Here is a 12,467-nt window from a genome sequence, read left to right on the forward strand (position 1 = left end):
CTAGCGATGGGCATTTAGGACATTTCCAATAAGCATATTTATTGCTAATTTTTGCACATTAAAAATAATTTCATTATGGGGCACCTGGCTGGCTCAGTCAGGAGCATGAAACTCTTGATCTCAGGGTTATGAGTTTGAGGCCTATGTTGGGGGTAGAATTTACTTAAAAAAAAAAAAAAAAGAGGGGCACCTGGCTGGCTCAGTCCGTTAAGCTTCTGCCTTTGGCTCAGGTCCTGATCCAGCACCTTATCAGGCTTCTTGCTCAGCAGGGAATCTGCTTCTCCCTCTCCCTCTGCTGTTCCCTCTGCCAGTGGTCTCTCTCTTTCTGGTGCTCACTATCCCTTTCTCAAATAAATAAATACAATCTTTTTAAAAAATTCCATTATGATACATTCCAAGAGAGGATTCCTTGGTTGAAGGACAGCTGCATAATGCCAAACTGGACTTCAGCAAGATTGTATCAATTTAGCCCAACCAGCTGTGCAGGAGAGCGTTGCTTTTTCATCCCCTTGCCAACAGTATCAATTAAAACAAACAAAACATTGCTACTCTGATAGGCAAGAAGTACTAAGGGGCCAGTTTTGATCTTAACGTGCATTTCTCTGAATCTTGGGTTTATTGACCAGGCATGTGGGCTTTGTCATTAGACCTGCGGTTTGAGTTCCAGCTCTGCCTCTTGCTATGTGGCTTCAGTTGAATTACTAGATCTCCATTTCTCATCTGTAAATTGGAGATAATGCTAGTTCTTTTCTTTTTTTCTTTTTTGTAGGTGGGGCAGGAGCCGAGGGAGAGGGAGAATCTTAAGCGGGCTCCATGCCCAGTGCAGAGCCCAAGGCCAGGCTCGATCTTACCCTGAGATCATGACCTGAGCTGAAATCAAGAGTCAGACGCTAAGCCAACCGAGCCACCCCAGGCACCCCAATTCTTTTTTTTTTTTTTAAAGTAAGTTCTACTCTACCGATTGAGCCAGCCAGGCACCCCTGATAGTTCTTACTATGAGAACTCTTACTATGGGTTATTATGAGACTCAGATGAGAAAATAAATACAAAATACTTAGTCCAGTAAAGACTCAGTTATTATAATTATGAAGAATGAGTTAATTTGTGACCATCAGATATAGCTATCTTGAGATATCTAAAATTCAATGGGATATTGATTTATTTTTTTTTTAATTTTTAAAAAAGATTTTATTTATTTATTTGACAGAGAGAGACACAGCAAGAGAGGGAACACAAGCAGGGGGAGTGGGAGAGGGAGAAGCAGGCTTCCCGAAGAGCAGGGAGCCCGATGTGGGGCTCCATCCCAGGACCCTGGGATCATGACCTGAGCCAAAGGCAGACGCCTAATGACTGAGCCACCCAGGTGCCCCTGGGATATTGATTTAAATACCAGTTAGAATTGCATGGTCCTAGGAATAAGAAAGAATGCACTAAGGGTTCCTGTCTGGCTCACTGGGTAGAGCATGAAATTCTTGACCTTGGGGTCATGAGTTCAAGCTGCACTTGGACCTAGAGTTTACTTAAAAAAAAAAAAAAAAAAAAAAAGCATGAACCCACTAGGTTCATAACCTTTATCATTAGAAAAAAACATTTATGTATTTGGATTCCACCCATTACAAAGGTCTCTGGAACTAAAATAAAAACATATATATGTGTTTTAAAAAGCCAAGAAATATAAAATAAAATCAAAAGATAAACTGGGTAGGACTTGAAGATTTCTAAGAGTAGTCAGAGGAATAGATAACAAGTTTTGCAATCTATGACATAATATGAAAAGAAGCTCAAAGTGAGTTGGCACAGTGAGAAGAATGGTTCTGAAAGTTTGCAGGTCCAGGAGTTATGTCCAGTGGAAATGTCTGATCAAAAGTAATCTTAATTAACTAGGTTGGAAACTTTCTTAGCAGCTCTGTACCTTTCAACTCAGAGAAGCTTTAAAATTAAGTACAGAATAAAAAAATAATAATAATAAAATAAAATAAATAAAAAAAATAAAAAAAATTAAGTACAGAAGAGCTTAATGGGGTAAAAACTATGGGATTAATATGTTGGGGTTAAGAAGAAATATGTGCATATTTCACATTTTATGCACTTGCAATTTTTTAAAAAGATTTTTTATTTTTTTATGTAATCTCCACCCCCAACTTGGGGCTTGAACTCAGGATCCCCTTCCTGCTCAGTGGGGAGCCTGCTTCTTCCTCTTCCTCTGCAGCTCCCCCTGCTTGTGCTCTCTCTCTCTCTGTCAAATAAATAAAATCTTAAAAAAAAAAAACAACAAAAAAAACCCCACATGCTCTACCAACTGAGCCAACCATGTGCCTCTGCACTTGTAATGTTTAAGAAAATTTGGCTCATTAGAGTGACAGCCTCATATATATAATAGAGTTAGTTTTAGACTTAAGATTTAGGGTTGAAATCTTACTAATTTTGCACACAGAACTGGGCCATCTAAGAGAAATTTAGATTCATTGATTTGTAAGTTTGATTTATAAGGATTGCTAAGCCTCAAAAAGTTTCTAGGTTAGACATTTGAAGAAATTGAATAGAAAACCTAATAAATTAAGTTTATAGACATAATTTTAAATATTTGGGGATGTTGAATTAACTAAGTTTGTGAATGGGACCAAAAATTATTAAAAGTTTCTGAAAAGTGATTGGTAAAATATGCCAGGCATAAAATAATAAAATTTCTAAGCTGAACTTGACAGTTTAAGAACTTTTGAAATTGTAATAAATTAAATCTTTGCCTGTTTTATTTATTTTTTGAGAGAGAGAGAGAGAGAGCACTAGCGGGGGGTGGGGGGTTGGGGGTGGAGAGGAAGAGAGAGAATCCCAAGCAGGCTCCACACCCAGTGTGGGGTGGGGGTGGGGATGGGGGGGCTGGATCTGACGACCCTAAGATCGTAACCTAAGCCAAAATCAAGAGTCAGAGCTTAACCCATTGAATCACCCCTAACGCCCCAAACCTTTGCCTGTTTTTAATGAAAGGTGTTTTGTTCTAGGGTTTCAAGATTCTCACTTTGATATTTTGAAGAAAGACCTAATAGATTGCAAATGGCTAGAGCAAAAAGCCTCCAGTCAGGGGGTGCCTGGCAGGCTCAGTCTGTAGAGCATATGATTCTTGATCTCAGGGTCATAAATTCAAACCCCAGGTTGGGGGCAGAGCCTACTTAAAAAAAAAAAAAAAAGCCTGGAGTCAGGTTGTGAAGGGGCTTATTTGACACATTAAGGAACTTGGACCATATTCTGAAGGGAATAATAGGGAAACAATGTAAAAAGGAGGACCGCAAGGGCATTTGCACTTTAGGAAGCACATGCTGGTGACAGTGAGGAGCTGGCTGGCAGAAGAGAGAACAGAGATGGTGACAGTCTAAGTAGTATAATGACAGAGGGGATAGAGACAAAAGCAAGATCCTTCAGAATACCAACTAGATGTAGGGCGTGAGGCAGGGAGCCTGGGGTGTCCTGAAGGCCAATGAGCACTTCTATTAACAGAGAAGATAGCAGGAAAAGTCAGTGTTCAACACGTTATATTTGAAGTGTCTGCAAGCTTTACAGGTGAAAATGTCCATTACACAGTTGAAAAAACTGAGTCACGTCTTCTAGAGTCTGGTCTGGAGATGTACATTTACAGCTAGCCCTTCAGCCAGTATAAGGTGAGTGGGAATAAAAATACCGAGAAAGAGAGGGCAAAGGAAAAAACGGAAGAGGTTAAGGACAGAATTCCGTTGAATACCAGTATTTTAAGTTCAGGCCACAAGCCATAAGGAGAAGGGGCATCCCTAAAAAGGGCTACGAATCCCCTAAAAAAAGAAGAACTTGCAAAGAACAGAGGCAGGGAAACCAAGGGAAGGAAGCTTGGACAGTTCTCCTGGTTTAGCGACCACTTCTCAAATAGGAGGGGGCCTGGGCAGTTGGAATCTGGCGCCAGCGGGCGAATCTGTGGGGGGACGAGGCCAGATTGCCAGACCCTGCAACCCTTGCGGCAGTCTGGGTCCTCCTTGTGTCCCCCGAGAAGACTTTGGGCCACTGCAAGGACGCCTTCCTGGAACACTTTGGCGCGAAGGAGTTTAGTTCGGTAGGCAGGAGAAAAGAGGGGGCCGTGCTTTTCATTTCAAGCCTTTTTAAAACTTTTATTATTATTATTATTAAAGATTTTATTTATTTATTTGACAGAGAGAGACACTGCGAGAGAGGGAACACAAGCAGGGGGAGTGGGAGAGGGAGAAGCAGGCTTCCCCCGAGCAGGATGGGCTCCATCCCAAGACCCTGGGACCATGACCTGAGCTGAGGGCAGACTTAAGGACTGAGCCACCCAGGCGCCCCTATTTTTATTATTTTTTAAAATTTTATTTATTTATTTGACAGGGAGAGAGAGCAAAAGGAGGGGAAGCTGCAGAGAGAGGGAGAAGCCCGCTCCCCACCGAGCGGCTCCACCCCAGGACCCGAGCTGAAGGCAGACGCTTCACGGACTGAGCCCCTCAGGTGCCTCTTTTTTAAACTTTTATGTGCATTTATTTAATGCTGAATTTAATCCCGGCCCATAAGCTTTTGTTTTTTCTGGAATACCTCTTTCTTCGTGCAACCTCCTCTCCGGTTTAGGAACACTCCGCTTTTTTTCAGCAAGGCGGCCTTTCCCGTCGCTGACGCGCCCATGGGGCGGCGGCCCGCAGGGCGGGGCTCCAGGGCGGGACGGCTTTCCCCGCGGCGCAGAGAGGACCCGGAGCTCCAGGGGCGGGCGGGCTCCGCCTCCTTCCTTCCACCTCCTGAGGGCGTTGCTGCGCAGGGCGGGGCTAGGGGCGGGGCGGGACCCGCCTCCTCTACGCCCGCTCCCGACGGCACGGCAGGGCGGGGCCCGCGGGGCGGGCCTGCGGGGGCGGGGCCGGGGCGCGGGCGGGGCCTCAGGGAGCCGGGCAGCCCGCGCACTCCGCAGGAGCTGTAGCTGCGGCAGTCCGCTCCTTCGAGGTCTCACCGCTTCCTCAGCAGAGACCCGGGCTCGGCCGCCATGTCCGCCGCGGACGAGGTTGACGGACTGGGCGTGGCCCGGCCGCACTATGGCTGTGAGTGCGGGGGCTCTGCGGCACTGGGGCTTCGGGGCCGGGCTCTCTGCCTCCGGGGAGCCGGTTTCCCGGGGGCTCGGGCCGGCGGGAGGGTGCGGCAGGGCGGCTGCGGGCCGCGCGGACCCGGAAGAGCCGGCCGGGCCGGGCGGCGGGAGGGAGGGGTGGCGGGCGGCGCGGCGCCCAGCCGGGTCTCCGAGGCGGTGGCGAGGACGCAGGCGGCCTCCTCGCCTGGGCCGGGGCGCCACGACCCGAGGGCCCCACCCGGCGCCTCCGGCCTCCGGGAGCCGCCGAGATTTCGGGGGGGACGGTTTCGGGTGAGGTGGCAGGAGGCCGGGGCAGGGCGTGTCCCGGAGGCCCGGGCTCCGCTCGCGCTTCTCGGGGGAGGCGCTGCCCCGACTGCCTCCTGCGAGCTGGACCCGGGGTGCGGACCTCCCCGGCCCCAGGCCAGCGGAGAGGGGCGGCCCCGGGCGGGCCACTTCACCTTTCTCGGGCTTAGTTCCCTCGTCAGAATTTCAAAAATTAAAACAAGAAAAAAAAAAAAGCAACCCTATGACTTCCTCATTTTTCTGAACCTCATTTTCTGTAGCTGTCCATGGGACGTCATTGAACTGTAGGTGGCCGAAGGAGAGTCCTTTGGAATCCTGAGATTTCGTTTTTAGTTTATATTCTGGGAATAATGGCCCTTTTTAAGGGTAATTTCACTCAACAGTTATGTCTGCGGTACTGTGTCGCTTTGTGAAATTAAAGATGAGTAGGACCGGGCCCTGCCTTCCAAGAACGTTTTAATCAGAGAGGGACAGGTGTACACCCTAATGCTAGTAAGGTGTAACGGAGATAAAAGGTGCTGAACCAGCCGGGCGAGAGCAGGGGGTGGGTGCGGAGGAGGGGCTTGGGGGAAGGCAGCGAGAACACAGGGAGCCACATTTCAACAGCCTTGAAGGATGTAAAGCTGGACAGGGCAGGGTGGGGTCAGAGAGGAAACTTGAGGAAAGAGCATGAATTAAGGTCTTGAAGGGTAGAAGGGCACAGTGGTGGGAGGAGGAGGGGCAGGGAGAGGGAGAAGAGTTTCCAAAATAGTTGGGGCCAAATTGGGAAAGGCCTTGAGTGCCATCCCAAGAAATGTGGAGTTTATGCCATACCCTGGGTGCCCATGAAGGAGGCAGATGGAGACGGACTGCCTGGGTTTGAATCCGGATCCAAGCGCTTATTAGCGGTGGAGCTAAGATCACGCAGCCTGTTTCCTCATCTGTAAAACGGGAGTGATAATCACAGCGGGACTGTTGTGGGCTTCAGTGAGAGGATGCATGTAAAATGCTTCGCACAATTACTGCCACTTAGTTCTCAATGACTGCTGGCCTTGGTTATTAATAAAAAAGGGAAAACAACATGCTCAGCTCTGTATTTAGAGAGAGTCTGGCAGATAGAACAAATTTGGGCCAAAATCTCAACTCAGTATTTTTCAAGTTACAATAGACTTTATTGTTTATGTTGTAAATAATGTTTATATTATCGTACTTTTAAAAGGGGTAAGATGAATGTAGTTGAAACCCTATAGTTCCTCTTTTAGGAGAGTCATTCTAGTACATCTGGCTGTCCACAGGTCCACAGGGTACCCTGCCTTTCTAGGTGACTAACAGGAGTTTGATGCTGTGGCATTCTTTTGTCACTCAGAAAGGTTATGGATTCCTGTGTTTACATTCTTTCTTTCATGTTTTAGCTGTCCTGGATAATGAGAGACTCACTGCAGAGGAGATGGATGAGAGGAGACGTCAGAATGTGGCTTATGAGTACCTTTGTCATTTGGAAGAAGCAAAGAGGTAAAGATTGGCGGGCTGGAGAGAAGGGAGCTGTTACGGTGTGAACACAGATAAAGATCTCTTTGAATGTGTTGTAGGTGTGGAGGTAGGAGGCTGGTAGTTTAAAGGATTAAGTATGGGTAGGGTATTTACTCATGGGAGCAAGTAGCCTTGATGGCAGTTTATTGTGAAACTCTCTGATGGGCACTTACGTATTCTGAAAAATGTCCAGATTTGTGTTGTTTAGTTTTGTGCTTATGATGCATGTTTTGGGCACTACCAGCTATAGGGGAGAAATAGCAGTTTTGGTTTGCAAACCTTTTTTTTTCTTTTTTTTTTTTTTTTAACATAGGCTCCACTCCCAACATGGGGCTCAAACTCAGCACCCTGAGATCAAAAGTCACATGCTTTATAACTGAACCAGCCAGGTGCCCCAGAAATAGCATGTTTGAAGTTCTTGGCCTTAATGTTTCACTGGTTCTTCACTGGTTTTGATTTATATATGAATTGGATTCATTTTCTGCTTGGTAGTGCCCTGGGAATAGGCCCATCCATTTGGCAATGTTCAAAGTTTACCAAAGTCAGCATCCTCTGCATTCTTCATGAAGTGAATGTATAAGGGCAGTTTTCCTTTTTTCAGATGCTCCAAGACCTTGTGGTCTTATTCTTAGAGTGTCAATTTGCTATCAGGGGTTCATTTCTTTTGTTGCTTGTGTTCCTTTACAAGGCCCCCGGGCAGATAGATGTAATTACAGATCATGTTTCCTATATGTGAGCTTTGGTGGAAAAGGCCAGCACAGGATAATGAAAGGTATTTGTGATCAAAGTCTAATGAAAATCAAGGATGTTTCAAATGGTGCTAAAACACAAGAGTATTTTTGTTTTAGTTTGGTTACTTCTGAAAATCTTAAAACACTATAGGAAAGTCCAGAGAACAGTACAACAAACATCCTGTATTCCTGAAGTTACAAGTGTTAGCCCTTTTCCTTTTCCTCTCAAAAGACAAAGTTGGAGTCCCTTTTGTGCCCCTCCCTGGTCCCATTTTCCTTTTTCTGTCCCTGGTGCTACCTCTAACATGCTTTAAAAAGTTTTTTTTTTTTTTAAGATTTTATTTATTTATTTGACAGAGAGCTAGAGAGCACAAGTAGGGGAAGCAGCAGAGGGAGAGGGAGAAGGAGAAGCAGGCTCCCTACTGGGCACGAGCAGTGGGGAGGGGCAGAGGGAGAGGGAGTAGCACACTCCCCGCTGAGCAGGGAGCCCGATGGAGGGCTCGATTCCAGGTCCCTGGGATCATGACCTGAGCCAAAGGCAGACGCTTAAGGACTGAGCCACCCAGCGCCCCTAACATGCTTTAGGTGTTTTGAATCCAGTCTTCTTTTTTGAGCTTTAAAGCTTTTCCTTTAGACTGTGGGGAGGGGATTAGTGGTGATTTAGGTGGGGCGAATGATAATAACACTTGTTTCTATAAACAGAAGGTTAGACAGCAGGAAGTGAATATGTAATTAGAAAAGGGGGATGTTTCTCATACAAAGTTTGTAAGGGCCCCGTGGGGGGAAAAATATTAGGTCCTCTGTTACTTAAAACCGTGGACTAGATCTAGTTTTTGGAAGGTCAAAGAATCTGAAAGCTGCAGCTGGTATCTGAGAGACCATCTTGTGCTCTGTGAAGCCTTAGGGGTCTCTGTTGAGGTGACCTGGGAATGAGAGGGAAGAACCCCAACTCCCTTCTCCATCTGAAGCAGTTCTGCTTTTGTTTTAATCTTGGGTTTCCACAGTAAAATTCCCTTTTAACAGAGGGTGTCTTGGCTGCCATTCCCTTGCTACCACTAATGTGGTTCAACTACTCCTCTGCTTTAACTGTTTCATTTCAGGGGCACCTGGGTGGTTCAGTAGGTTGAGCGGCTGCCTTCGGCTCAGGTTATGATCCCAGGGTCCTCAGATTGAGTCCCGTCTTGGGCTCCCTGCTCGGCGGGGAGTCTGCTGCTCCCCTGCTTGCGCTTCCCCTGCTTGTGCTTGCTCTCTCTCTCTCTCTTGCTCTCTCTGTGTCAAATAAAGTAATAAAATCTTTAACTAACTAAATAGATGTTTTATTTCAGCGAGGACACCAGAGCCTGAGTTTGCATTTGTCTTCTTGACTGAGCAATAGTTTTTTGTTTTAAATCAATTCAGGGGCGCCTGGGTGGCTCAGTCAGTTAAGTGTCTGCCTTCCGCTCAGGTCATGATCCCAGAGTCCTGGGATTGAGCCTCGCCTCGGGCTCCCTGCTCAGCTGGGCGTCTGCTTCTCCCTCTCCCTCTGCCCCACCCCACTGCTCGTGCTCTCTCTCTCTCAAAAAAAAAAAAAAAGTCAATTCATACTGTGGTTCTTAACCAAGTGTGTACGTTAGATCACCTGGGAAACTTAAAAATACAGATATTTGGGCCTTACCACAGAGATTCTGGTTCAGTAGATCTGGGCTGGAAGATCCAGACACCTGTATGTTTTAAATGCTTCCAGTGGTTCTGATGGGCTCCCATAGTTGAGAAGCAAGATTTAAAAGGCTTTTAGAACTCAGCCTCACGCTGGGTTATGATAGCCTGATGAGAATGGTGCTTTCTGTCAGTCACATTTCCTTCTCCGAGTGCTGTAGTAGCAAGGTACATTTCCATCTACTCTGGGGTACATTCTTTTCTGTCAGATGTTTTTCCCAGAATAGAAAAGTAGTCTATTTCCTTCAACATTCATGATCACCTGGGGGATTTTTTAGTTGGACGATTTTGCAAACTTAGGAAGTGACCAAGGCAGTGAGACATTTGTGATAGTCTTTATTTTTTATGCTTTGGGTTGTAAGGAAGGGTATAATAATGGCATATTTCCCTCTTGGCCTGGCGTTGTGGAAATGTGCCTGGCTTTTTTTATGGAGGCAATCACAGGATGTGGTGGTGGTGGTGGTTGTTTAAAGCTTTGATTAGAAAATCAACTTTGGAAGCGTGTATTTAGATTTTACTACCAGAGAGGGCTAGGAAGAAGCCTGGGGATGTCCTGCAGAGAAAGGAAGACTGGGATCCCTATTGGCCATCTGAAGTCGCAGCTGCCACCCCCAAAAAGTGTCTGAGGTAAACCACAGACAAATCACCTGCCCTTCCGTATTAGCTGGGCCTTCAGCTCCCGTTGGGTGCTGCTAGGGCCCCACTTTCCCCTCTAGCGAGAGCCCAGTTTGCCTTTTTGGATTGGCCCCCGTCCTGTTTCCCTCACAACCTCCACGCCTCCCAAGTTGGAGGAGCCCCAGGGTCTGGAATTTACACCCCTTCCAAGTCCAGGAAGAAAGATCAGAGAGAGCCAAGGGAAAAAAGTTTCCCCTCTTTAGTTCTGTTTATAATACTGATGCTCCTCCCACTAAAAGCTCCCCCTTCGAGTACAGTGGCTGCATTGTGTATCCTAGGACACTCCATTTTCTCCCGTACCTGAAATAGAGCTCTTTCATGAGGAGAGAGGAGATTGTGTAGAGAGCATGAACATGAGTGCGTGGAGATAGTGAGTGTAAGGGTGTTTGTAGAGAAATGACAGTTTTGTGTGGGTGTGGGTTTGTGTTTCCCTGAAAGGTTAAGTGCGAAAATTTAGGAGTGGTTCCGTAAAAGTGTGCACTGGGTGTGGTTGGAAAAAAGAGAATATAGAGATTCTGCTTTTTCCTGTTTTTTGGAGAGTAGCTTTAATATGGAAATTAATAAAATAGCATAAAACATCATCTGAGGATTCAGGGCTTCTTGCTAAGGGCTGCAGAGCAGACCAAGGACTTTAAATGTGGGTTTATTTTTTATCTTTTTGCCTGTTCTGACTGTGCCTTACGTTTGTTTTGGCTAAGGAGCAGTTGTATGGTAGAGGTGTGTAATGTTTTCACTTAGTCGAGAGAGGTGAAATTTAAATATATGAGGTACGGTAGGGGCTCGAGTCTTGGTCAGGAGGAAGTATTGGAAGGGAAAGGTCAGAATGTCCACGTGAGCAGGCCCAAGAAGAGAACACATGAGGCCGGGCAGAACAGGCAGTGCGCAGGTGTGGAGAACGTCTGAGCGGAGCCAGGAGAAAATTCAGTTAGGTTAAAGGTCACAGTAAGAAGGGTAACCCCAGCAGTCTTTGACAATGAAGCATGTGTTCTTTCAGAGGCTTGCTGTCATGGGGCACCTTCCTCTTGCTGTGTCCATATTCCACCTGAAGGGGCAGGGTGCCCCCGCCCCCTTATAGAAGGAGAGAAGGGGCTCTGGCTGGTTGGAGACTGTCAGAGACGACATGGTGTTAACAAGAGCACGGCACTAGACAGAGACACTCCTCCTTCTGTAATTTGGGGGAATTGAGAAAGTATCTTGGAAAGAAATCTGTTCTTGAGAACAGATTCTCTTTTGTGCATATGTCTTTGTTGTTGGCATTGAACAGGATGGGCTCTTTACATCTCTTCTCTTCCTGGGATCAGAATTCCAGTAACATCCGGATATATCCAGGCTGGCACACTGTGATCATGAAAACAAGTTAAAGACATTTAATTAGGCAAGAAAATAAAAAATGGATAGGTGAGGTGGCTCGGAAGAACAGCTTGCCCACTAGCTTCTAGAATTCTCAAATGGAGGAATATCACTTCATTTTTAGGAGGTTGACCCATGCTCTCCTTTTACAGATGAGAAAACTAATTTAATTGCCTCATGAGACCCTGTGTGAGTAAGGGGGCCACATAAATGTAGCTACTTAATGGCACGTTTGATTGCAAGCTGGGTACATTCATGTATTCATAATTACTAAATTGAAGTATGGCATAGTATTTAGTCTTAACTCTTTTTTAAAGATTTTATTTGTTTGTTAGAGAGAGAAGTGGGCACAGAGCAAAGGGAGTGGCAGGCAGTGGGAGAGGGAGAAGCAGGCTCCTGGCTGAGCAGGGAGTCCGATGATGCAGGGCTCGATCCCAGGACCCCGGGATCATGACCTGAGCTGAAGGCAAACACTTAACTGACTGACCCATCCATGCACCCCTATTCTTAACTCTTAAAATGATGACACAGATGGAAAACCTCTATTCTCTTTTCTCAAACTTACCTTGGTGCACCTGCCTTGGGTAGACTCACTGGTAAGAAGTTGGTTGCATTTATGGGCGCCTGGGTGGCTCAGTTGGTTGAGCGACTGCCTTCGGCTCAGGTCATGATCCTGGAGTCCCAGGATCGAGTCCCACATCGGGCTCCCTGCTCGGCAGGGTGTCTGCTTCTCCCTCTGACCCTAACCCCTCTCATGTGCTCTCTCTCATTCTCTCTCTCTCAAATAAATAAATAAAATCTTTAAAAAAAAAAAAAAAGTTGGTTGCATTTAAGGTGTATTTGTTAAAGTTGTTCAAACTAAGAGTGCTTTTGCACACGGTAACAATGTTACAAATGGGAGGATTAGCTCCTAGTGTGGCCAGAAAAATGTTTTACTGCTGTTTACCCTGTAGTGTAGCTGAGACACTTCGCAAAAGTTACAATTAAAAAATGTGGAGAGTAGGGACGCCTGGTGGCTCAGTCAGTTAAGTGTCTGCCTTTGGCTCAGGTCATGATCCCAGGGTCCTGGGATCGAGCCCCGCATCGGGCTCCCTGCTTGGTGGGGAGCCTGCTTCTCCCTCTGC

The 12,467-nt window shown here is 46.4% G+C and overlaps 1 protein-coding gene across 1 annotated transcript in view; it reads left to right on the forward strand.

Annotated features, from left to right (window-relative positions):
• The first annotated feature begins 4,900 nt into the window (after positions 1 to 4,900).
• IQGAP1 (IQ motif containing GTPase activating protein 1) overlaps positions 4,901 to 12,467 on the forward strand; it is a 105,838-nt gene continuing 98,271 nt past the window's right edge. Inside the window, exons 1-2 of the mRNA XM_078078848.1 lie at positions 4,901 to 5,057; positions 6,775 to 6,874. Of these exons, the coding sequence (XP_077934974.1) occupies positions 5,003 to 5,057; positions 6,775 to 6,874 (155 nt within the window). The 5' untranslated portion in view covers positions 4,901 to 5,002. The remainder of the gene's footprint in view (positions 5,058 to 6,774; positions 6,875 to 12,467) is intronic.

The sequence above is a fragment of the Halichoerus grypus genome, chromosome 8 (assembly GCF_964656455.1).
Source record: "Halichoerus grypus chromosome 8, mHalGry1.hap1.1, whole genome shotgun sequence".
Taxonomy (NCBI): domain Eukaryota; kingdom Metazoa; phylum Chordata; class Mammalia; order Carnivora; family Phocidae; genus Halichoerus; species Halichoerus grypus.